The sequence below is a fragment of the Antennarius striatus genome, chromosome 24, assembly GCF_040054535.1.
Source record: "Antennarius striatus isolate MH-2024 chromosome 24, ASM4005453v1, whole genome shotgun sequence".
NCBI lineage: Eukaryota > Metazoa > Chordata > Actinopteri > Lophiiformes > Antennariidae > Antennarius > Antennarius striatus.
This window is the reverse complement of record NC_090799.1, coordinates 5,471,668-5,499,052: the sequence shown is the minus strand read 5'-3', so window position 1 is coordinate 5,499,052 and position 27,385 is coordinate 5,471,668. Positions and strand designations below refer to the sequence as shown.

Genomic DNA, 27,385 nt, shown 5'->3' with positions numbered 1-27,385 from the left:
CTGAACCCCCTCCCTGATTTAACCTGCAGGACCCCAAAGGAAAGAGGTCTGTCTGGTAAAAACCATCACGTCACAACATGTTTTCTGTTTTATTGAAACCTTGTGAACAGAAACACTGAACAGATTTTAGATCTGCAAACCGTCGGCGACGATACGAGACCGAGGTGTGTCAATACTGGAACCAGACAAACCAGAGGGTAAAAGAACAAACGTGTGGAAATTAAGATGAAAGCATCAACGCCGATCGATTATACGTCAACAAATCAGAGACAAAAAGCTTCTTTAAACAGAAATCCAACAGAAACAACATGTTTTCTGATATTTTTTCACAGTTTAAAGTCATTTTTTTCATCGATTTCAGCAGGAAACAGTGCTGAAGAACAGCTGGTGTGTGTTGGAGTACAAAAACAGACTCCTTTCTGGTTATCGACAGAGTCCTCATGCGCTTTCTAAGAAAGATAAGAAAGAAGTTCAGAAATTATCCAGAATCCATGGAAACCGCGACATAATGGCACTTAGCCGGACGACAGCTGGAACCATGTGTCGAACAATGTTCACTCAAATATTCAACAAATCTGGAAAAATATTAGATGCACGTACAATGTAGAAACCATTAGCATGTGCTCGTTACATAAAGAAGTAAGCAGCATTAGCGTTTACTCAGAGAACCACAATTAAATGTTTGGCTAAAAAAATGAACGAAAGAGTGGACACGAATACAGCGTGGGTAATACGTAGTTTGTAGTGTAAATATAAAAAATAGAAGTATATTTTGTAGAAACACACACTGCTGTGTGGACTGTACTGAGTCAGACGGAGGTTTAGCATTGTGCTAACGGTTTTTGGCAAGCTAATTGCTAACATGGACTGTAAGAAACACTGAAAATACGGGACGGTCTAAAATCCCGCCTCCTGATTGAATGGCTCTCATTGCCTTCGCTGATTGGCTGGAAAAGTTCCTGCTTGAGGAGTTAGATTGGTTAGGATTAGGGTAGGTCTGTGAGCCAATCAGAATCACAGAAAATAGGTCCCGCCTACAAAATGTCCATGCTGAGGGGAGAGAGAAATATTAAAGACCAGCAAAAAAAGGAAAGGAGATGGAAAGATGTTTCTATGGAGACAGGAAGAGATGAAGACGAAGACTGAGGTAGAAAAGAGAGAAGAGAGAGAGAGGGACAAAAAGAAGAAGAAGAAAGTCCTCCACAGTCACAAGCGTCCAATAGGATTCCTGCTTCTGTACGAGAACCAATCAGATGAAGAACGGCCTGGAGACTGAAGGCGGGGACAGCCACGCCCTGAAAAGGGCGGATCAGACAACCTGGATGGTCGCCGACGAGTCTCTGGACCGAGGCGATGTGTTTCATCGTAGCGGGAGGGGGGAGGACCACCGTCACACGGCGAAGTCACCGTGCCCGGTGGGGCAGAAGGCGGAGCTTCGGAGGGCGTCCAGACAATTGACGAGGATGAGGGTGCCGGTCAGGTGCTTCCACCTCTTGGTGATGGGGTTCCTCATCTTATCCAGGCCCAGGTGGAGCTCCTGGATCACGTCCCGGTAGCTGTCGCCGACGTGGGCCGCCCAGGTGAGGAGGAAGTCGTAGGCGGGCTTCCACATGCACTGGAGGGACCATCATGATTAGAGAGGGTGGGGGGCGAGGACGCAACGTAAAGCAGCAAACTCACCTCGTTGTCCAACACGCCGTTCTTGTCCCGGTGGGGAGCCTCGTACGCCTCCATCTGCTGCCTGGACACTCGTGCCAGTTTGTCGGCCAGCTCCCTCCAGCGGGACGCCACCTCCACCGCCGTGGTCAGCAGGACGAAGTCCAGCACCAGCCGGGCCACCAGCCCCTGACAGTCCATCTTCAGCAGGGCCTGAACAGACAGACACAGGTTCATCCTGAGTCCCTCAAGCTGCTGTTGTGAAATATGTTCTCATCCTGCTAAACGACGGCTGGGAAAAACTGAAAATTAATAAAAGCAGCTGAGCGGAAAACGCTGCAGGCGGCGTCCTCGTGTTCCTGCAGAGAGGACGCCGATCCACGGATCAGAGAGCGTCTCGCAGACTCTTCAAGGCGAGGATGTTTTCTCTTCACCGACGTTCCCGTTAATGAAAGGGAAACCCTGACGGGCGCGATTGAGAGCTGAACCGACAATAAACCAGGACGATCTAACGGGACGAGATGCAACAGATCAAATGCGTGCAGGTTTTACGTGACATCAATCCATAATCAATCAAACTGTCCATCTGAAGTGCCTCCACCCCCCCACCACCACCTGAACGCCGCCTGCATATCATCCACCGCTGCTTCACGCAGGTCTAAATATAGACGCGGTCCACGAACGCGTCAAATGCTAATCAGACACTCTGGCTTTGTTCAGGATTAAAAGACGACAGGAAGGAGCTTCAAAAATAAAGGTCAGCGAGGTCAGAGGGGCGGCGAGGTTTACCTGTAGAGGAGGTCATGTGATCGCCAGGGTTTGTTTGATTGTCCACAGCGTAAACGGACAAATTAAAATATATTGTATTTGATCTTTTTCTGGAGGAGCCGTATTTTAAAACTGGGGTGTCTTACTAGATCAATAAACTCAACAATAGATCAATAAGCTAAACAACAAATCAATAAACTCAACATTAGATCAATAAACTTAACAATAGATCAGTAAAAGTAGCATTAAATCAATGAATTTCCACATCATTAAATAAAAGGACAGCGCTCCACAAAACCATGAAGATGCCTACGAGCAGCTGGTCAGACGGAGCTGACAGCTGAGCTGTGGACTGAAAGAACCTCCACATAAAGGTGGGGGGGGGACAAGGAAGAGGAGGTGAGGCAGGTAGGGGGGGAAATATAAATAAGAAAAATTAAGAACCAATATGAAAGGTAAAACCAGGAAGAAGCAGAATTTTTTTTTAAGCTTCAGCCTTTCGAGGAAATTTTAGCTAATTTCACATTAAAATTTTTTATAGATTTATCTGATCACACACCATGAAAAAGTCCAGGTTCACGCAGGGAAACAGCCCAGGTTCACGTATTGAAACGGTCCAGGTTCACATAGTGAAACAGTCCAGGTTCACGCAGTGAAACGGTCCAGGTTCAGGTTCACACAGGGAAACAGACCAGGTTCAGGTTCACACAGTGAAACAGTCCAGGTTCACACATTGTGGTGAAACAGGAATGTGTCTCTGGTGTCTTTTTAATATTTATTACTTAAACGGTCCAAGTTCTCTGGGCTCTGTTGGTTCTGTCTGAAGGCCCATTAGATGAGGTTTGAAGTGGGGTACGGGACCACCTGTGGTCCAGTAAACGACTCAACCCGGTCCAGATAATCAGTCCGGCTGTGACATATTAACTGTGGGCTGATGTGTGCTGGCTGACGGAGGCCGTTGGTTTATAAAGTCAAACCCTGGAGGGTCTTTAGCCCGAACTCGAGTCTGGAGATTGATTACGACCCCTGCAGGGGTGATCGGCCCCACCTCCCAGATCTATTATTGAACAACACTCTCCTCCACTCCACGCCGTCATTTGTCCTCCGTTACTTGAGCTGCGGTGTTAACAGATCTGCAGGGGCGGTGTCGGATGCCCCCCAGGCCTCTGGGTCCGTCCTGATCAATGGTGGCTCACGTTTCACATGTGAAACCCGTCGGCTCATGTGAACGGCGAGCAAAGTCCGCTTTACGATCCGCTGCTCAGACGTCCAGGAGGAAACTGGACTTACCTTCAACACAAGGGGATAATGGCGCTAACCCTGATGACCTGCGGCTAACCTGATTAGCTCACCACGTGTGGTTCTGCTGGAGATTACAAGCTAACAGATTAGCAGGGCTTTGTTTCACAGTGCTGTTGTGGGACGGAACACAAAACGACTTGAGACGTAGTTAGAGAAGAACACTGAGCTGGTTGGGATCCGTACAAATAACACGTCTAGTCTCACCTTGGTGCAGGTACGCCCATGTGAGTGCTACCAAACGTATGCGTCGCATCCCCAGGTATGGAGGCCTGGATGTTCCAGTCCAGTTATAACACGGCTGCTTTGACCATTTTCCACACGAGCTCTTCAGATTCTATTTTTGGACTCTGACTGGAGAAACATTTTTGTCTGGCCGGCAATCCAAAGATGGAAGATATTTATTTCCTGCATTCGTTTTAATTAAACCCAGACATTAAACTGAGCTGAAACTGAGTTGAAAGGAAGAATCGGGAACATTTCTGTACCCTCTGTTAACTTAACGTCGACTTTGTGTGAACAGCTGCAGGACAACAGCTGATAAAGTCTGTCTGAGACGCTGATGACCTCATGTTTCAGCTTTTTGAACCTTTTAATCAGGAAGAAAAACGACGGCGCGCTTTAAAATCCGTTTTTCTCTGCGGCTGAAAATAGAGTCTTTCCATCTAGACTGAAATAAATTTAAGTGATCTTTGCTGATGAAAATGTGTAACCTCAGGAAATTGTCCTTTCATTCCGCAAGAATGTTTTTATAATGAATAAATGAGTGGAGTCGAGGATGGAGCCCAGCTCTGAGACGAGACCACCAGGGTCCTGCTTGTTGTCCTCGTGGAGGATGAGCTGCTGACATTGGGCCAGCAGAACCCCTTTAGCATGGATTGGTCTGAATGGGCTTCCATAAAGAAATCAAAGACATGAAACAATATCAGCTGATTGATAAAGATGAGAAGAGATGACAAGAAGCAGAAGAAGACAAACCACCTCTTTTAGCTTGATGGTTGGCCTCCCGCCAGGCCCTGCCCGTCACCACCGATTGGACAGCATTCTATCCAGTCTGGATAAACAGCCTTTACAGAAGACCTTTTTGAATAATGCCGTCTGCTGAGGGGAACGTCTCAGGTTAACCCCCCCCCACTAGCCGGGTGTTGAACGTTTCCATGACGGAATTGTGTCTGCTCCAACTGCAGATGTTGCGTCTGATTTCTAGCGGTTTGCCTTTCATTTTTCATTGCCCCCCCTGTCCCACCCCACCCCAGTGGACCCCCCAGGCTGGAAGTTGTTTACCATTCCTGTGACGAGCAAAACGACTCAATCCCTTCCTCGCGTCCGACGCAGCATAAAGGTATTCATCAATCAGACAGGAAGTGACTGTTTAGGAAATTAGACTCTCTTTAGCTCAGCTAGCAGCGCAGCCACATGAGGGACTCTGATAAAGGCATCCGGTCTGTCATGAGATTACAGTGTTTTGTTGCTGTGTTGTGGTGATGTGGGACAATTTTCCTTAGCATTTATCTGTGCGGTAAATGTGTTCCCGGAACATGAATAATGTAAGATTTGGAACATCGGGGTAATCAGTCAAAAACTCAATGTGTTGCAGTTCTTCATTCAAGGACGATTCAGAGGATGTGAACCAACTCAACTCTGACAAAAACAATGAGGAAGAAAGTCTTTACAGAGTCATTTATCAAACAAAAAATGTTGTGATCATCAAACCCATTCTATTTTGTCTTGTATTTTCAGTCTATCAACATTCCACGAGCTATTTAAGTGGAAATTTTAATTTAAGTTTTATTATATGCCCTCTTGTCCAGATCCTACAAGTAGTTCTGTGCCATCCTGCTAACAGATGATCCAAAAAGACAAGGGCATGTCTATCAAAGCGCTTACATTCATGAAAACAGACCATGAAACAAGTCTTACCATCAGGAGTTCCCTCTGGAAGGATTTCCTCTCCTTGCTCTCTGTGTTGGTGCTCTCCTCCTTGAGTTTCTCCAGAACCGATGCCACCCTCTCTGGCTCATTGTCCAGCTCAGTCCGGCAAAAGTAATCCAGAGGCAAATTCAGGTACCCCAGTGCATCAGCAAATGCCCTCCAGTTGCCCACGTTCTCCATTAAAACCGTCCTCACTGTTGCGTAGATGTATGTGAGGAACTTTGAGGGCTTCAGGATCTGCTCCAGCAGCACCGTGGTGGTGAGGTCCGGCCCACACCAATAGATGGGCTTCACCTTTCCCAAAATTAAAAGGTTCTTGGCGTGGACGAGGCCGATCTTTCCCTGATAGTATCCTATGTACCACTCTTTGGTCCGCAGTTGACCTCGTAGTTTGATTTTCTCCTCGCTGAGCAGAGCAATGACGTCCCCCTTCTTGTACTCCAACAGGTAAGTGCTCTTGTGCTGCCGGATCACGGTTTTGATCAACTTGCCAAACTTCAGGTTTGTAACGCAGCGGTCCTGAAACTTTGGGTATTTGGAGGTGACCGCCAGTGGCGACAGGACAATCTTGTCCACCTCTTTCTTTTTCAGGAACCTCCTTTGGCCTGTTATCCTCACGCCGGACTTTGGCGGCGGCTGAGGGGTCTGGACGCAGAACTGGGTGAGGATACAGTCGAGAGCATCCTTGACTTGGACCCTGAGAGTGAAGTCTGAGATGCTGTTGGGATTGTGCGACGTGATCATGTAGAGTAACCTGCTGACTTTACCCAGTTTGACCTGAAATCCACGAATCACTCCAGCGCCCTCGCTTGCCTTCACCTGATAGTTGGACATGTTGGAGTACAATCCCACTTGGAGGTCCTGAGGGAACCCCAGCATAAATTGATGCTTCCCCCACAGCTGGAGGGCCACCGGCGGGTTGGAAGTAGCTTGTCGGCCGACCTCGCTGACCATCAGGGTCTTGGGAGCACAATCGTGCCCAAACATGGCCACAACAGTCTTGAAGGAAGGGTGGATGTGCTTGGGTCCATAAACGCCCAGAGTTACTTTCCTCTGCATGTGGTCCCAAACAGTTGTGTTCTGGCTGAGGTTCTGAGACCGAACCACAACTGCTATGTAGATACAAGGCTCCAGACTGTCCAGCTGCACCTGGACCGTGTCTTTGTAAATGTAAGCATTGAGGACGGCTGTGTAGGGCCCTTCTTTGCAGTCGCTTCGAACACAAAGCATTTCAGCAATGTGACAACTCTCCTTTTTCACAGTTACCAATACCTTCATCTCCAATGTGATGAAAGACTTGGTCTCCATGTTGCTGAGCTTGATCTCCACCACCGGGCTCACAGTAGAGCAGCGGTCACTGTTCAACTCCAGAGGAGGGTCCAGTAAGGCCTTCATGGAGATCTGCTGGTAGTCTCCAGGGCTGACATGGCCTTCAGGGACGTGTGCACTAATGTGGGTTTCAGGCAGCTGGACAACTCCTCCGTTACTGTCCAAGCGACACACAATGTTGGTCTCCACCGGCTGTGTCTGCCCCCATCCAGGACTATGGCCCAGGGAGTCAAGGTCATGGCAAGATCTGGCCAGTTTTCTGTGGTTCAACCAAGCAGTCCTGAAGTCCTCTCGGCTCTGAAACTGCTCCGGTGCAGGAGCCTTCAGACCCGTGAAGAATCCCGAAGATGGCAAGGTTGGATCCGCCTGTGCTTGCAGAACTGAGAGCTCTGAGAGACTATGGGAACGTTTACTCCTAAAAAATGGGTTATTCCTGTGAAAGTTAGGCACCACCTCTTCCTGGTTTGGGTTAGTGATGGTGGTACTGGTAACAGGGCAGCTGCTGAACCCGTTGATCATGATTGTGCTAGTGTCGAAGTCAGAGTGAGATGACGGAGATGCCAGTGTATCAAACCGAATGAGGTCCGATGACTTCCTTCCACTGGTGTCTTTGCAGTTTTGGTCCAACGGGCAGGTAAAAGGGTTGCTAATAGGGGAGGGTTTATGGCTCATCCCTGTCCACTCGCCCAAACCTCCGAACTCCTTTGACCCATCCTCATATCCTTCCCCGAGACTGTCGATCATCCCACTGTCACTAAGCGAGGAGTTCCTGAAGTTGACCGGCTGGACGTAGGCGGCCGGGATGTAGCCCATTTCCGTGTTGTTGTGGGCGTACCACCACTCCCCACCTGACGTGTCCAGCACATAGAGGCGATCGCCTTTGGAGAACTTCAGAGTAGTGAAGCTGCTGGGGCAATAATCCTTGATGGCAACCACTTCCTGTGCGTCTCCATAGGAAGCCGAAGTGTCCAGCCTTAAGGCACTGGGAGAAGGCACTGGAAGGTAAAAGACAGAATCACAATTTAAGGTTAAGAATCATGGTCTTTTATTTGTCTTGATTGCAAAGCTTCGTCTGAACCGGTTGGACCTGACTTCAGATAAGTGCACTTCAATCAGCGACTGGTTGATTTCTACAAATGCTGTGGTTAAGACTGTTTATATCCTGATCAGACATAAGGATATAAGGAAAGGGAGCTGCAGATCAGAGAGACCAGTATCTAAAGAATATTCTGATCACAGTCACAGTACAGAAAGATAAACTGGATAATTTCCTGCATAACTTCCTATTTTTAGCTCACCCATTAGCGTGCATGAAGCGCGTTAGCACAGCCAGAGAAAGAAAAGAATGCCTCCAACTACACGACAGATTAAGAAGACAACTTGTACAGTTCTACCAATGGTATGATCTTACGAAGTGACCAACATACCTTTGACATCGCTGAGACTGGCTCCATTCACGGCTTCGCTGAGGTCGATGAGCGTCCCCTCAGACTTGCAGCGAGGGAGGATGTGGTTGTTGTTCGTCACTCTGATGATTCGATGGGCAGCCATGGCCGGCAGTCACTGCAACGCTGGCTCATTGGCAGCTTTTCATCTGGGTGGGAAACAAAGACAGGATTTCAGGGTGGGTGGAGACCAGATCTGCATAGGACTGTTCAGCTTGAGAGACTTCCTGAGGCAGAGCCACAGTCTGGAACTCAATTCTCTAGATCACTAATGTGGTTAAAGGCTCCAAAGGTCGGCATCGCTGCAGGTGAAAATGAGCTTGAAATACCACTGCATCCCAAAGTGAACGATGAGCCGTGGAAATAATAAGGATAATGTTTTTTTTAATCAATGCAAATCTTGTGAGCCGTGGACTGCCAGAGAAAGGGTCAGAGAGAGGAGATTCTGGGGAGGATAATCCAAAAGTGATAAAGAAAGCAAACTGAGCGAGGTTTACGTTCTGAGAGAATGTTAAAATAAGAAACATAATGTTAGGCACGGCATCAAAAAATAGCACACAAGCCTCTCTAGACACATTTTGTAAATATGTAGGCACCAGAACTGCAGTCGTATCCCTAAATGCGCTATGGCTTTTAACCACAGGCTTTAGATCATATAAATATCTTTTCCTTCTGGGAGTTCCAACCAAACATCTCCTTTCTCCGGCTGCAGGCTGCACCGCTCTCTTTTTTGGAGTATTTACATATGCGATCAGAGAAAGTTCCCAATTTCCTCATCGGAACTGAGTTATGATTCAATTTGGGTACGAGGGACTAGTCAGCAGAGGACTGTAATCTGATTAAAGAGGCTGCGAGACATTGTTGTGCAGCAGAACTCCGTTCCTTCGGAGACTCCTTCCTGCAAGAGGAGGCAGGCGGTGACAGTTTTAATTTTCACACTAATGATGCCATTTTAATGCGATTTGAGCGACGCAGACCGGAGAAGCTGATTGTCGTCCGACGATCGTTTTTTACGTTGATCGCCGAGGACTCCATTCGGACGCAGGTGTTTGTTGTCATAAAACACAGCCGTTCATTATGTTCGGTAATAACACGTCAGAGTAAATGTGGTAATTACCTCCACTGTCCACACATTAGGGCAACCGCATTCTGATTAACGCCACACTGAAGACATTATCCTGCACAGCTTCAGTTCACCAATTGTTTTTTCGGTAGAATAATTTAAACCACGAATTTCCTGCAACTATATTTTGCAGGAAATTCAGATTTCTACAGGAGGAATCAAGTTTTCGTGTCTCGAACTGAGAGATAGAAAACTCTGACTTGCTCTTTTGTGGGTTTGTTGCTCTCCGATGACCCAGTTTTGAGCAGAACCGGCAGACGGATGAGTAATTGTGTCTCTCGTGCTTCCAAATGAAGTGAAGTTTGGGGTTTTCTTCACGGCTCCTCTCTCTGGAGGTTGCATCCACAGAATAAAAAGTGGAGTGGCATCTCCTCACAGGGGAGTCAAACTCCTCTGAGCTGGCGCTTCATCTTCCTGCACACTCTCTGCTTGTTGGAGAACATGTCACCTCGTTGAGAAAACCCCTCGTCCTGAGCTCAGACGGCGGCAGCGGCGAGGCCGCAATCAATAACAAGCCGTCAGACAAAGACGCCGTTGAAAAGCTGTGAGAGAACAGAAGCTGAATCCAGCAGGAGACGTCGACTGACAGGTGGGAACACGGAAGAATCGGAGCTGCTGCTGCTGAGAGAAAGGCAACAGCAGTTCCCTCCAAACAACCTGCATATCCACCACGACGCTCGCGTATGAGCGTACACCCAGACTGAAGAACGCGAGGAGCGTCTGGGGGATGTGAACTCCGTTTAACTTCACATTAGCAAGGAAATTCTACTTGCAATAGAGGAAAGGCAAAAAAAAAAGTCGAGTTCCAGGGGCCCCCAGACGACGGCTGAGGCATTCATATCCGAGCCGCTGTTATTAACTCATTTCAGTCGGGCTGACAGAGCGAAGGAGCCAGAGAGTCCAAGGTTTAATTAGCCGAGAGTCGGCCCGGTCTAATCCCTGGATGAATGCTGCTGTAATAACCGTATGCTCACCAGGACTTTATCGTCTCTCCATCGCAGCACTTTAAAATGACAGGACGGCCAATGAGACGGAGCGGCGGGGCCTGTGGCGTGAAGATAAGACGCCGAGAGTCGAACCTTCACCCAAACGCAGCGACGACTTCGACTCAATCCTGCTTAGATCAGGAAGGAGTCCCAAACGAAGAGGAGGGCAGGCTGGACGCATCCAGAAACGATCCTGACAGCTTCTAACCCATAAAACACACATATTTTTGATCACACCTTCATTTCAGGTATGGCATGTCCAGATTCAGGATGCCTCGTTACCATGGAGCCGGATCCGATGCCGTCCTCCATCTTTCTCACGTGTTCAGGTTTTATGCTACCCTGCAGACCCCAGGGCAATAAAATACATTTAAAAAAAAAAAAAACTCCACACATGGTCGAGTCCATCTATCTGCCGCCGCTGGTCCATAAATATCACCGCCTCTTCCCACAGGAAGAATTCCAGAGGAAACGAACCCGTTTAAAGGTTGGGTATAAATGTCACCGGAGTACATTCTTCATCACCGTCGGTTTGACGAAGAGTCAGCATCACTTTGAATGCAGTTATTCAGTCGATTCACCGACAAGCGTTCAAAGCGATGAGGTCATAGCAGTGATGAAGGGGATGCTGGGTAATGATCACGACTAATGGAGCAGCTTCACACGGGTCAGCTGATTGGAGCCACATGAAGTCATCAGATCACCCCCACACACACACACACACACACACACAGGAACCCCCCGCCCCTGCTTCTGGTTTAAACATCTGCAGGATCAGGAGATGCTGTCAAGAGAAGACAAACCCTTCAGCGTCAGCTGGTGATGGCAGATGCTTGTGTGGAGGAGGAAGAGGAAGAGGAGAGAGGAAATGGAGAATAAAAAGACAGCAAGGTGGGAGAGGAAAGGGAGAGGGAGGAAAGGAAAGAAGGGCGGGAGAGAAACATGAGTGGAGGATGTAGACAATGGAGGAGAGAAGAATAAGAAGGAGGCTGGACCCAGTAAAGAGGAAGAGGAGGTAAAGGAGATGAAGAAGGCAGGGGGAGTTTATGGAGAGAGAGAGAACTGGGTGTGTGAAGATGAAAAAGAGACAGACAAGATGAAGAGCATGAGGAGAGGGAGGAATGAAAAGAGAAAGGAGTCAGCAGAAAGGGAAAGGAGGAGGAGAAGTACAAGCAGATAAATCAGAGCGAGGAGGAGGAGGAGGGGAGGTGGTGAGGAAAAGAAAAAAGCGGTCAAAAAAAGGAGGATGAAGAGGAGGGGATGAGGATATAGAATGGTGGATGAGAAAAGACACGAGGAGGAGAGCCGGGACGAGGAGCAACAGAGAGGAAGAGGAGGAGGAATGAAAGTAAGTGGTGTGTGGAACCTGGAGGCAGCTGATAGAGGAGCCAGGAGGATTTTCAGATTATCAGATGACCTCAGCGGCAGGAGGAGGTGCAGCCAACCGGCTCGGGAACGCTCTCTAATTGTCACCTCATGTCCTCGAAAACATCTGACAAAGCAGCTCAGCGAACAACAGCAACTTCAAAAAACACCCACAGGAGCAACGAGTCTCGTTCTGGAACCACAAACTCACTCTGAAGACAATTAGCAAAACCATTAGATCCAATAAAAACACCATGTGAAGAGAAAAGTCAGTGGAAGCAGAAGAACCCCAGGAAGAATCACCATGGAGAACCTCAGACACACAACCGGAAAAACACAGGAAGAAAAACAGGATTCTCCCTGGAGTGAAGCCGAATCCGTCTTTGCACACTGCTTTTCTGAAATCAGCACACAAAAAGTAGAAAATCACGGGTAAGACATCATTTAAGGTACACGAAATTAAATTAGAATCTAACGTGAAAGTGTTTCTGACGGGCGATCAATCACAGATGGACAGAAATATGACAGGAAAACTGTTGTTACTGTTCATTTAGACGAAGCCGAATTATTCTCCATATGTTTGTTGAATAATTTAAGCACATATATTATAGGATCATCTGTTTAAATATTAACTACAACAACTCATATCTAGATTTGTTTGTTCTGGGAATGTAATTCCCTCTGAAGCGATCGGGGGAGGAGATGACAGCACAGAAGTGAAGCCGAATTCATCTCTGGACTTTATTTTGATTAAATCAGCCAAAAAAAATATGGATTTATTAGTTAAAACTACAATTAGAAGTAGTTAAAGTAAATTTTATTGTGGCGTGAACGGAGTTCCTGTCGACTCGAAAACACTACTGGGCACCAGAGACACACAGGAATACGACACGACTAGTGAAACGTTTTTTTCAATTACAACACAGCCGACTTCTTGTTAAATTGTTGTTTTGATAGAAGCAGCACATTACATAGTTTATTTTTGGCTCAAAATAAAACTAAAAGTACACGAATTTTATTTGGAACTGACCTCCTGCTGGCCGGAATGCTCCGAGTACGTGCGGAGTGTGAAGCTGATGTGTGCCCGTCACTTCTCCCCTTTCCTCGTTTTTTCTCGCATTCTTTCGGTTGAAATCGAAAAATAAATCCAACAGCCGGCGAAGGTGGGTCCGAACTAGGTGTGGCTCTCAGCCCGGTAAGTTTCTAACGGGGGGAAAACCCACCGAGAAGCCCCGAACGGTCCGTGCCTGCCTCGGTCTGCCCGGGGACTGGAGGAGAGCTGCTGAGACAGGGATAGCCTGACGTCACCACGCGGGGCGTGGCCACGGAGTCTGCTAAGGATCGGATGGAGGAACGATTTCATGGTACTTTCCGAATAAAGGGAGCAATGTGGAACTTTTTATGAAACTAAACGCATTAAGCAGCTTCAAAGTGAGATTTTTGCGCATAAATGATTCAAAGTATTAAAAAAATATGAGGTTTTATTATCAATTACTGGATTAATCCAGTGTATATAAAAAAAAAGATTACAGTGGAAAACAAGAAAGTGCTTGGATGTTGAGCTGATTAACTATTTCCAGTGTTGTTTTCCTTGCAAAAACACGTCATGGTTCAACAGATTTACCTCCAACACAGAGGTTATCTTCACTCCCCCGTGCGCTGTTGAACGCAACACGTCCAGAATATCAAATCAGGATGAGATGCTTGACTTGCAGCATCAGAAAGACATCAAATACACAACCCAGGATGAGAGCAAATGATGATCTGAAGCTGTACAATCAGCAACACATGCTGCATTCTGTTCCCCTTCAGCCACGCCATGGGGGGAAAACCCAAAGTTTGAAACAAGGCGGTAATTAGACCACCAGCTGGAGGAAGATAACACAAGTCCTTTTACAACCGTTATTAAAATGCATTGTCCTACTTCAATCCTAAAAAATCAGAGGCCTCATTGGAACACAACAACTTTCCTGTCAGCATATTTTTATTTGTATTTCCGCTCGCGGATTTTCCGTAAAACAATTAAAGCCGTTCTTCTCTCATTCAGCTCATGTTTTTGTGGTGGACTCACACCTCTGTCACCAAACATCTTTTTATTCCTGGACCCACAGCGAATGTCTTAGCAGCGTCACAAAAAATGAAATCCTGCCGATTAATCGCCAACGCCTTCTCATCCATCATCGCCCCAGAGTCCTGGATGTGTTTAAAACGACTTGTAAGAGACTGGAGATGAGCTGCGTCTCCTGGAACAGCACTTAAAAAAGGGATCGATCAAACATCAGCAGGCTTAAAACCAACCTGTCGCTGATCCGTCACGTCTTTATTGAAGCGTTTCTGCCAAGAACTTCATTTACCTATAGTTGGTTTATTTGTCTCTGTCCCTGATCAAGAGTTAAAATCTTCTTTCACGTGCTTCGGTTCTAATAAATATGACCTGTTTCACCTCCTGGGACACATCCTCTATGGAGGAGGTGTTCAACATGCTGGCACCAGTGAGGGAAGAGGCTCTCAGCAAAGTTTGCAGACAGTCTGAGATCATCCTGAGGACGCCGGGAGTCTGTGAATGTTTTCAGTTGAATGCAGAAAGCAGCCGTTGCTGCCCTGAACTCCAGCTGAACGAGAGGCTCAGCCTGGATTTGATGCTTCTATTCATCTGGGTTGAATGGGAGCTGTGGGATCTGAAAAGAAGCCTTCCATTCACCGCTTTATCGAGGAGCCGCGCTATCAGCCCCGGCTTGCTTTGCATCAGAATGACAGACCGTTTGCTTGTCAGCCAGGTTGGTTCTGGGAAGAGACGCCTGGAATTCTGTTTATCAGACTCTGCTTGAATGGAAATTCCTAAAACTGAAGTGAAGAGGAGGGTTTGTCCATCCTGAAAATCACAGATCATGGATTTGATCAATCTATCGTCAATCAGGTTGCACCAATAATGAGGATGATGCACGTTGACATCAAGGCCGCTTCAGGCTGATAAGTTTGCAGAGAGAAAATATCATTTCTTTTTGCCTTCTCTCCTCCATCGCTCTGTTTATTGCATCCCTCTCTCTTCAGGCTCCACAACCTGTTTGCAGATAATTATTTATTCATTCATTCCTCCATTTGTGGGAGACGACTGGCCGTCTGGGTCTCCAGGCAAATTCACATTAAAAGTCGATTTCTGCTGCTTTGAGGTTTCGCTCTTTTTTAAAACTTATTGGATTTTTATTCCTTTTCTTCCGGACTGACAATGTGACCAAACCAACGATGCTCCCTCTGAAATCCTGAAATGAGACGTGTTGATCTTTCGCTCCTCCACGTCTTTCCTCTCTCCTCTCAGAAGGGATTCTCCCCTCAAGGACACCCGGATGGGATTCATGATGATTAACGGAGGGTAATGATGTCTTCCCCCGGATGTCTTGGCAGCAGCTTCAAACGATGACATTTATCTTGTTAGAGGAAAATACAGAAGCGTGTTATAAATGGACTCAAATCAAACTGTGATCGTCATGAAATGGATAAAATGACCTTGTTCTCAAAGAGCAGCTCTGCTATGTTTGGTAGGCGTCTGCAGAACATACTATTATTATAAGGTAATAACAACGAGGAAGTTCAGGAGATAAGGAGGAGTTGAATCAGAGGTGGAGGTGCGTCTGGATTTGAATTAAAGCTGATGAGAAGACAAACTGTCCCACTTGCAGAGCTGCCAACGCGCCATGTGGATCATTAATCCACGGCTAATACGAGTCCTTCTGGCTGACGCACCTGCAGACAGGTGCAGTCGTGAAACAGGCGCAGCTCCTGACGAAGCTTTGAATTCATTAACGGTGTTTTATGTGTGGCTGCGTCAGTTTTAGAGCTGCTGCTTTAAAACCAACTGCAGCCTGAGGTGATCGCTTAAGTGCAAAGACAGATTTACGGCCTCGCAGCCAGGGGCTTCATCACACGATCGATCAATACAGCGATAGATAACGTCTGCTCACTTAATGGAATTCTGCAGTGAGGAGATGAATCCTCTTCACATCCATTTGCAGAACATCCCAAACCACCAACAACAAAGCATCAACAGGCTGCAGGACGCCGCGCTGGAATTCCTGATGGGGAGGAACAGGTTGTTTACCCCCGACATTATTGATCACCGATCAGATTCAGTTTGCTTTAACGTTCAGTCTCTCAGGATGACATTCTGTGATTGATCCAAAATATTCTCCACCCAACCCCAGCCTGAGAGGGTACCAAAAGGCAATGAAATCAAATCTATTGCTGTATCTGGAAAAAGGTGATGCAAATATGCAGTAAACATGTTATACACATTCTGTAAACATATTGTAAATGTGATGTCAGTATGCTGTAAACACGCTGTAAACACGCTGTAAACACGCTGTAAACATGTTGTAAACATGTTGTGAATATACTGTAATTATGTTGTAAACATACTATAAACACGTTATAAACATTCTGTAAACATATTGTAAATGTGATGTCAGTATGCTGTAAACATGTTGTAAACATGTTGTGAATATACTGTAATTATGTTGTAAACATACTATAAACATGTTATAAACATGCTGTCAACATGTTGTAAACATTTTGTAAACATGCAGTAAACATGTTGTAAAAATGCTATAAACATGCTGTAAACATGCTGTAAACGTGGTGTAAACGTGCTGTAAACCTGCTGTAAATATGTTGTAAATTTGTTGTAAGCATGCCTCCTGCGTGCTGCTGCTATGATCTTTTCTTCTTTGACCTCCGGGCTGAACGTTTTCGCCTTGAACGCCACTCGCCAGCCGTCAGAGACACCTGAGGCTCTGATGGAGGCAATCATTCTTCAATCTGTGTTCCACGCCGTCTCCTGGATGAGGGATAGCGTTTTGATTTGGTTTGGTCTGCAGAGGGCCGTTGATATGGAGTTCGACTCATTACGCCGCTCGCTATGACCATCAATCAGACGTTCTGACGGGTCCTGAGGTCAAACGGGCATTTGACCTTTTTATGGAGCTCTTCTCTCATTTGGCGTCCTGATGTGTTTCCACGCCTCGCCTGCAGCTCGCTGTAAAAGAGTTGACAGACGTTCGGGACGTCGGTGACTGTTTCCAGAAGCCTTGTTTCCCCGGCGGCATCATCGCTCAGGGTCGCACTGAGAGGCGTGGGTGGAGGAGGAGACAAAGAAAACAAACGAAGGCTGAGTGAGGAGATGTGACACTAATGGTGATGAAGCTGATGGATGAAGGGTGAAGGCAGCGCTTTAAAATCACTAAATCAAAAGCATGAACCCTGTTAGCTGGAAGGAGGAGCGTCCAGCATGGGACAGGAGCTCGGATGAGCCTCCTTCATGTTAGGAGGAGCCAGAGGAGGAGATTTATCATCTCAGATGGCTTCCTGGACGCCTCCCTGCAATGTGGAGGATTTTCATTCACATACAATACAAAAAAATACATAATGATGATGAGGAGGATGCAGTTGGAGCAGTCACCTGTGTTGTGTCTTTAGCGGATTGAGCTAATATCTTCATCATGGCGGCTGGCAGTCGTCGCTGTGACTCATTTCATCAGGATGGCGGCGGTGCCTGAGTGACAGACGGGTTAATCAGTTTGTTTTTAATCTGGTTGAGAAGCTCCGTTCCTTTTATCATAATGAGCTCCGTCTCGCTTCTGTCCCGAGTCCTCGCCACAGCAGCTGCTTGAGTACCGCCATCACACGAGAAACGAGGTCACTTCCTGTTGCTGGGAGGTCACCGGTTTGATGGAGCAGGAGTCAGTGTGGATGTGACGCCTCAGGCAGCTCCTGTAGGTTGTTTTTAAAGGAACAAAAAGAAATTTAACATGGGGGCTGTGTTCTAATTGAAGGAGATGGTGCGCTTCATTCACTCACCTGAACCTCCAGAAGAGAGAGAGAACAACACAGGAAGTTTACTTTACAGCAACTCTGGTTGGTCAAATTTCCAAAATTATGAAAAAAACACCAAAGTCATTTCTATCACACTTTTTAGGGGGGCGGGAACCAGGTGAGGTGAAGTCAAAATGGTTATGTGTTAGTCTCCGCCTTCTTCAGGAGTTCAAGAGGAAACTGCTCTGATGTGTGGGGACCCCTGGAGTCTCCTGGTCCTCCTCTCTGGAGCTCCTCTTCACGCCACGTGGTTTATTCTTCGCGATGAAGAGTTTTTCTCGCCCCTCTGAGCTCGTCGTGTTGCCCTGACGACCTGATGGGAGCTTAGCATTCACCATATGCCGTTGTCTTCGCTGCCAAACACTAAAAGACGTGTCTGCAGCAGGAAGGACTTCAGTTGCACTCATCATCCAGGAATTCATTATGTAAAACCGGAACCTAGAGTCAGCCTGTGCCGCGTTGCATTGTGGGTAGCGTTGACATCACTTGTTAATGGATGCTGCTGACTCTTCCTGCAGACTCGTTGATGTCTCACAGATTGTTTTCCTGTTGGCCCAATTACCCAAACTGGTGGGAGAAAACAGATTTATGGCCCATCAGGTGTGTGTGTGTGTGTGTGTGTGTGTGTGTGTGTGTGTGTGTGTGTGTGTGTGTGTGTGTGTGTGTGTGTGTGTGTGTGTGTGTGTGTGTGTGTTTGTCTCTACAATGTGAGGGCCGGCATGAGTTTTTACCCAACAGAGTGAGAACATTTTTGGAAAGTGAGAACATTTTGGCCGGTCCTCACTTTATCATGCTCTAAATCACCTCTAAATATCATGTAGGTTCTCCCCTGTGATTTTAAGAAAAAGTCCTCATAATGGGTCGGTGTCGAGAATTTCTCGCCGGAATTTCACACAGATTTTGCTTGTTGTTCCATCAACTGCTGAGATTGGGAACTGCAGCGAAATTACTCCTGCTACACCTATGGCCGAATTAGGTATTGCAGCCAAAATATCCCCAAACAGTTGACCTTGGCAGGAGGCCTAGAGGAAGACCAAAGAGGAGGTTTATGGATGTAGTGAAAAAGGACATGAAGGTAGTTGGTGTGAGAGAAGAGGATGCAGAAAACAGGGTTAGATGGACGCAACTAATTCGCTGTTGTGACCCCTGACGGGAAAAGCCAACAGGAAAGAGTATAGGACTGAGAGTAGGGACGTTGAATGTTGGAACTATGACAGGGAAAGGTACAGAGTTGATTGACATGATGCAGAGAAGGAAGGTAGACATACACAGCAGAAATTGGAATGTTGAATTTTTGGGGTTAAACATGTCAGAGTTGATTTCCACTCTCAAAGTGTTATTTTAACGGGGGAGAACATGCAAACTCCACACAGTGTGGGACTTGAACCCAGACCCGCCGTGTTGTGAGGTGACAGCGCTAACCACTGCGTCACCGTGCCGCCCAATGTTAGCAAGCTGATTTTTTAAAATGTAAGGCTAGCTAAAGTTAAACATTAAAACAGAGTTTCCTACATTATTAATTACAATTTACTAAGTGTCATGTATGCTTTAAGTGGGGTTTTGGGTTTTTTAATGAACGTGAGACGAACGATTCATATTTCTGCTTGATGAAAGACAACGTGAACGCGCTCATTCTGGTGCCTCATTCACTGCCCGTCCGAAGCATCGCCGGGCAGTGAGGCTTCGCGTGTGACCTTCCCTATCGACGCTTCCATCACGGCCGATACTACGTGACTGATTCTGCTAAAACACATCAAAAGCAAATCTGGCAACCCAGCTGCCACAGAGTCGCACTGCGCATGCGTAATCAACGCATGGAGGCACCCAAAGCAGTCGCCGCTCTTCATCCAGGCTGCTAATGAAAGAAGACGACGGCTTTACTTTGTGTAAAGACCTTCTCTACGGCGGCCTCTTTATTTTTAAGTCACAAAACAACTGCAGCTCAGTACATTTGTTTGTATCCGTGGCTAACAGCTAACTTGAGTCTGTCTGCAGCAACACACTCTCTTCCACGTGCACGTGCGCTCGACAGCTGATAAAAAGTACACAGTATGTTGTGGAATCCACTGCATATGTGACAAAAGGTAGTTGACTTTGCAAAAAGGATGGAAATGGCTGCAGTGAATACTTTCTTTCAGAAGTGGCAGGGACATAGGGTGACCTATAAGAGTGGAGGTAGGAGCACACAGGTAGACTACATCTTGTGTAGACGGTGTAACCTGAAGGAGATCAGTGACTGCAAAGTAGTGGTAGGCGATAGTGTAGCCAAACAGCATAGGATGGTGGTGTGTAGGATGACGAGGATGAAGAGGGCAAAGGCAGAGAAGAGGACGAAATGGTGGAAGCTGAAAAAGGAAGAGTGTTACATGACTTTTAGGAAGGAGTTAAGACAGGCTCTGGGTGGTCAGGAGGTGCTTCCAGATGACTGGAAAACTACAGCTAATGTGATCAGGGAGACAGGTAGGAGAGTACTTGGTGTGTCATCTGGAAGGAAAGTAGATAAGGAGACTTGGTGGTGGAATGAGGAGGTACAGGAGTGTATACAGAGAAAGAGGTTAGCTAAGAGGAAGTGGGACACTGAGAGGACTGAGGAGAGTAGACAGGAGTACAGGGAGATGCAGCGTAAGGTGAAGGTAGAGGTAGCAAAGGCCAAACAAGGGGCTTATGATGACTTGTATGCTAAATTGGACAGCAAGGAGGGAGAGACTGATCTATACAGGTTGGCAAGACAGAGAGATAGAGATGGGAAGGACGTGCAGCAGGTTAGGGTGATTAAGGATAGGGATGGAAGTCTATTGACAGGTGCCAGTAGTGTGATGGGAAGATGGAGAGAGTACTTTGAAGAGTTGATGAACGAGGAAAATGAGAGGCAACACAGACTAGAAGAGGTGACTGTTGTGGACCAGGAAGTAGCAAAGATTAGCCAGGATGAAGTAAGGAGGGCACTGAAGAGGATGAAGACTGGAAAGGCAGTCGGTCCTGATGATATACCTGTAGAGGTTTGGAAGTGTCTAGGAGAGGTGGTAGTAGAGTTTCTGACTGGGTTGTTCAACAGGATCTTAGATAGTGAGAAGATGCCTGAGGAATGGAGGAGAAGTGTGCTGGTGCCCATTTTTAAGAACAAGGGAGACGTGGAGAGTTGTGGCAACTACAGAGGAATAAAGCTGATGAGCCATACAATGAAGTTATGGGACAGAGTAGTGGAAGCTAGACTAAGGGCAGAAGTGAGCAACAGTATGGTTTCATGCCAAAAAAAGTATTTGCTTTGAGGATTTTGATAGAGAAGTACAGAGAAGGCCAGAGGGAGCTGCATTGTGTTTTTGTAGATCTGGAGAAAGCTGATGACAGGGTGCCCAGAGAGGAACTGTGGTATTGTATGAGGACACACACACACACACACACACACACACACACACACACACACACACACACACACACACACACACACACACACACACACACACACACACACACACACACACACACACACACACACACACTCACCAAAGTCCACAGATATGCATGGTGCTCTCTGCATAGCTGCATCGAGCTGTTAATATTTCTTATTTTCTGGTTGCTGTTGAAGCTGACAATAGGAGTTTTTCCACACATCTCATCTCTCTGTCATCAACAGCTTTTAAGCACCTATTCACAACTGTCCCATCACTCAAAGATGTTTTATGTTGCCCCAAACTCCACCATGCCTCTAGTGAACATTCGTTTGCATTTTTCTTGGTCATTTTGCCCTCAGCGCGGACTTCAGGGCATAATTCTGCGCAAAAGATCTGTGCTTTGTTTCATAGCTTCATGTTACCACTTCTAATTCATGCAACGTGTTCAGACCATATAAACCAGGTAAAATGGTTTTGAACTGAGTGGAGCTATTACCGTATTAACTGGAGGAGCAGCGCCCGCCGTCTGTAGCCGCGAACTGCAATTAAAAATGTGCCAAGAAAATCTACTCTCGTGAATTTATCACGGAGCGGTCACGGATCCGGACAGAACCATCACGCGGTCCGGATCCGGACTGTGGTCCGCCATTTGGTGACCCCTGTTGTAGTGAACACTGCAGCCATTTTGGCCTCAGTACCGTATATCCTTATAACTACATATCTAGAAAAATCTCAAGGCCTTCTCTTAAATTTAATTCTTCCTTTGTCCAAAGTAACCTTTTGGCTGTGATACATTGATTTGAATATGAGCATGTCATTTTTGGATTAGGTCCCAAAATAGGGCATCATCCATAATAGACTTTATGTAACATGTTTAACATGTTAAAAGGCAAAAGAAGAAAGAGGCAGAAATAATGACTGAATCAAATTAAAGATGTAAGACAATTTTTAAATTAATATGTATTTAATAATCAGAGATTGGGCCTAAAATAGGCCTTAAATAATCCATTTCAGGCTTTTGGCCCATTAGAAAAAAAATATCTCATCTGATTCTATCATTTAAAAAACAGGATGCTGAGTACAAGTGGCTGAAATGAGTTCCTTCTCAGGGTCTCTGGGTCTAAGAGGGTAGCAAGACCTAATTTTTCAGAAATGGACTAGGGTCAGAATTTTTTTTACTATGACCTTGGGGCTGATTTTTTTTAAGTGTGGTGATTTGGTGTCTCTATGACTTTCCTGTACTACCTGGCGCCATGGGAAACTTTGCATATGTCTGGACTTTGAAGTCTTATAAATCAGCCATTTTTACTTCAAATGAGCTGAAACTTTTGAAGGTCATTCAGGTCACCCCCATAAAGCAACATTTTCAAGGACGTGTCTCTAGATGGTTCCTGGAGCTACTTCCTGTATGGGAGAGGCTATCAAAATGGTTCTACCACCATTTTATTTCATCATTTTCAGAGATCCCACAGTCCAGGTTTCATCTCTCAAAGTGCCACAGAGGTCAAATGAGAGCAAAAGAGCAACAGTGTTCAAAAAACATGTCTGTTTGGCCTCTGTTTATGCCTAGAGGCCCCTGGAGGTCTGAAAATATGTTTGAGTATTCACATTGGACCCCATATCAAGCCTGTAAGTTTTAATCAGGCTTTATTTCAGTAAATAAATCTGTGATTTAGGCCATTTTAGCCATTTTGTACTCTAAAGGTTTAATTGTCAGCTGAGAAACAGGCCCATGTGTTGTGAAGAGCAGGCTCGGTGGAGGAGCGATGGGAGGATCGGGAAGTGGGAGGAGCTTGAGGTTGGAAAATTGATAAATTAGACTGGGACCAGGTGTGAGTCCCTTTCCATTTGCCTTGCAGCAGATCTCTACAACTATCTGACGGCAATTGTTTGTCTGCGTGAGAATGTGAGTTCCTTTGGTATCCATGAATGAATTATCTAGCTGGTATCTTTATGTTGTTTGATGATAGACCTATGCTTTGTGTTATATTTGTGTTACACATTTCATACATGCTTGTGTTTAGTTTGTTCTATTTAGATAAAATCAGCCTTGATTGCTGTCAGCCTCTTTTGTTTCATCTACTGCCCTCCGAAAGTAATAATAAATTACGACAAAAGGATTTTTGAGTGTTCCCTGTGCCTGACTGCATGGCTATAGTGTTTGTAGAAGTCCCTGTAATCAGTCCACCTGCAACACTACTGTACTGTCAAGTATTTTATACCATGTGGAGGCCCCTTTTAGAGTTGGGGATCTCATATTGCACATCCAAACTCAGGGGGAGACCTAATACCTGGTGGTATTTTGATGACAATACTCAAAAACCAGGGAGCAAGACTCGTTCATGCAAGTTTAACATCCTCAGGCTTCATCACTAGCAGTAGGCCTCAAACATGGAACAGGGGGGGTTTTCATGGGGCTAGACTCTTAAAAACTGATCCAGTGGATCATCTCACTGCCCTTGATAGCCAAAAAAAAAATCTCAGAAGTCAAATCCACTGGGAACCCTCATTTCCATGGCCGAAGCCTCAACATTTTTTGCTTAAAATGTGACAATGTATGTGGCTTTTGTTTTTATGGAAAACAATTTTTGGTCTCCATGCATTTTAATTTTCAACTAAGATCATGATACTGATGCATGGCCCCAAATCACTTGGACCAAAACCCGATGGACCTGATGGAAATAAGTCCACTTTGATTTTGGGGTTGTGTGTATATGCAGCAGCACAGGGCCTTCAGAACAGCTTCACAGTATATGGAACTCTAAAGGATAGATAAACTTTCTCAAGATATGTCCTACGTAACAAAAAGATTCATTTAACTAACTTGACAGACTTACCGTATTGGCCCGAATATAAGACGGCCCTGATTATAAGACAACCCCTGCTTTTTACAGACTCAAGTTTAAAAAGACTTTTTGAACACCAAATTTAATTATTATACAGAAAATGACAGTACATCTGAAACTAATGATTATAACAATGTATTTGAGAGAAAAAGCATATTATTTTGCCTCATTCAAATCATGCAAAACTGTCCATCACATCTTAATATCTTTACATTTAAAATGTAAAGTGAAATCACATTTGTAAATGAATGGCTTCTGGTTTCTGAAATGTAAATAAATCAATCTGTGATAAAACGTCGCAATAACTGCATTAACCATCAAAGTGAAGTCTAACGGTAGTCTCCAGATTGTCGCTACGTTTCTCTATTTTCTGTTATCTTATTTTCTACTCTCTTGCCGCTATTTTTTATTTTTCTTCACAGGGGTTCTCTTTGGCCTGGGGAGTTGAGTTCAGCATTCGCTTTAAAGATATCTGGCGCCATCTAGCGTTGTAAATGGGTATAATGTCCAGACCCCGAATGTAAGACGACCCTCACTTTTTCAGTCTTATTTCAATGCAAAAAACACCGTCTTATACTCGGGCCAATACGGTAATTGGTTAAAAATTTAATTTAAAAAAAAAGGTTAAGTGTTTGGTTTGAATTTTTAATTAGATGTCCCTTTTTATAGTACAGGATTCATATTGAACTGATTCTGTTTTGGATAAATTTATAAAAAAGTGGTGATCATGAAAGGGGGGTCATGAAGCTTTAGTTTGAGTTCTCAGAGGTGAGCACGCTCCTGTGTGCCCATCCCCCACCACCTTGTTGTCCAATTATCCAATCAGAGCTGGAGTAGGGAGTGGAAAAGTTCAGCTAGTTAAGGGAAGACATAGCACCAGCACCCCATTTCTCCTCGGACACCCCAACACCAACTCTTTATAATGGATCGTTTTCAAAGAAGATTACATATTTTACGGAGCCACCACAACAAGTGTGAGGAAAAATTTGAAAATGCTCAGGTAAGTAATTTTTTTTAAACTTTTTTTTTTTTTGCACTGAGAATGATTTAAGGTTGTTTTGTGTTAAATAAATATAATGACAGTGAAAGCAAATTTTTTTTTACATAAATACCAGTGATACTTTTAGTCATTATTGTATTTACAAAATTATTAACAAAATATTTGCATAAGGAAACAGTGACGAGCTAAAAATAGCCCACATCTCCGAGTGCCTCATGGCGACATTTAAGTTCCGTTTTTGTTGACTGGAGACAAAATGGACAACTGTTTTTGCCTAAAACGTGTTTTCCCCACGATTGTGCAAATAAGCAGCTTGTTCAAAGCAGCAGTCCTCCCTAGAGTCACGTTAAGGGATCGGGCGGAGTCGCCGAGAAACGGGCAGTAAATGGGAGGCTGGCTGGCGACCTGTTGCAGACCTGCTGTTGGACTTGATCTGATGAGGGAAATGTGTCTGAATGAGCATCACCTGTCACTTCTGTAACATCCATAGTCTGCATTTATTTGTTATGATGATAGCGGGTCAGAACAGTATGTGAAAAAAAATCTAAACATATTCTATTTTTCATAATGAACAACCTATGTCACTTAAAATTAACTTTACTGTCCCTTTAATGACCGCTCTGCACCCGACAAAGTGCACATTACTGGCTCAAACTATTTTAAAATTGCATAGACACAAGATAATTCAATTTTAGGAGAAAACATTTCATAGTGCATGACATGAGAATATAATGCATGTTTTTAAGAGTAACTTTTTGTATTTAACAGTTTTGTTACCATTGTCATGGCATGTGGTGTCATTATTAATGCTATGACAGGCTGGAGGTCCTTACGTCTACACGAAGCAAGGCATATCAGTGTTGGTAATGCTCAATGACGTAGGGCAGGAGCTCTCAACACTGTAAAAGGGCTAAGAGATCAGGGTCTTGTAATTTTGCGTAAAGAACTCAGGTTAAAAATTTAAATTATACAAGGTCACATACAAGGTTGTCTGATATTGACACTTGTCTCCTCCTAGTATGCAGCGCCTCATTTACTCCTGGTTAAAGTGAATACAGACTATGGAGGGGGCACATTACATAAACATGGAAGATAAAAGTAATTGATATGAGCAAATCTACATTGATAAAGAGGGTCTAAAATGTAACTTAGATTTTTTTTTTTAAAATTACTACCAAACCCGACTGGATGCAAGAATTTGTATCCATGAAGCATCACATGTTGGTTCAACTGGTCTTGCAGAAAGACGATGTCAGGATAACACAATCCTCATTTTAAAAAAAACAACGCATTTGTCTAAAACTAAAAAGATCGTCATGGCACATTAACTGCATACAAGTTACATCAAAGTTCACATACGAGTAATATGTTCCTGTTTGATCCAGGGTTTTATGTTAGACATGTCTACACTGTCATCTCAACTGAGTTTCACATACAGTAAATAGGCAGTCATTCAAAGGCCAGAGTCCAGCAAGAAGAAACATGCTGTGTTGTTTAGAGAGTAATTTTCAATGGAAAGTACTTGTAGATGTATGGTCGGTCTTGTGCAGTGTAAAGGTTTAACACTGAATTAAGCAATAAATTATTTGCACAACTGATAATCACCCATTTTCCCCACTCTTGCATGGCTATGAAGGCTGAAAAAGACCACTGCCCCTCATCAGATACACCTCCCCAAGAGAGGCCTATAGATGGACCTTACAAAGCAAGCTACCCCCAATCAACACCATCGCGATCCAGTGATGAGCTGCCTGCACAGAAGGCTAAAGGTAAATCAGTCCAAATAGTGTTAACGCTTGTGATTGATCTAGAAACCTTAATTTCTATTTTTAAATTAATCATATTCACAATTTTGACTTTGTTGATCAGATGAATGGGTTCAGTTGAATGAATCAGTTGTTTTATTCTGAAGATTAATCACTCCCTCTTATTCTGATCAAGGCAATACAATTTTTACCTTGACAGCTCTAAGTTTATTTAAACTTGGTTGACGTACAACTACTACCCATGGATACTTTTTGATAAAGTATTTGCTTGATCAGAGGCTTACAGCTGTTCTTCACATGTAAAGTTGTGATTGTCCATATATACAGTATATGTAAATATACATGTACAAAAATATATATGTTAGGGATGTAATGGTATGAAAATTTTGTATCAGTTAACATTGCAGTAATGTTGCAGTGTGCTCAAAATATTTAAAAAGTACTTGTACACAATTGAAATCACCCAATCCCTTAAATATTATAACACGTCTTCTTGCCTTTATGGTCAATGAATGTGTCAAATGTCCTTTGAGTACACGTTTTCACCCTTTTTTCATGAGAAATAAAAGTAAAAAGCAGTTTGCTCCCGAGTGGGCCAAAATACCTGTGGACA

General features: G+C 44.9%; 1 protein-coding gene across 1 annotated transcript; it reads right to left on the bottom strand.

Annotated features, from left to right (window-relative positions):
• Positions 1 to 75: 75 nt before the first annotated feature.
• sh3bp4a (SH3-domain binding protein 4a) lies at positions 76 to 13,174 on the bottom strand. The gene is made up of 5 exons (XM_068309102.1): positions 12,934 to 13,174; positions 8,412 to 8,578; positions 5,644 to 7,979; positions 1,681 to 1,869; positions 76 to 1,615 (listed from the first exon to the last, which is right to left on the bottom strand). The coding sequence occupies exons 2-5, from the start codon at positions 8,533 to 8,535 to the stop codon at positions 1,391 to 1,393; spliced, it is 2,874 nt and encodes a 957-aa protein (XP_068165203.1). The 5' UTR covers positions 8,536 to 8,578; positions 12,934 to 13,174; the 3' UTR covers positions 76 to 1,390.
• Between the last annotated feature and the right edge of the window lie 14,211 nt (positions 13,175 to 27,385).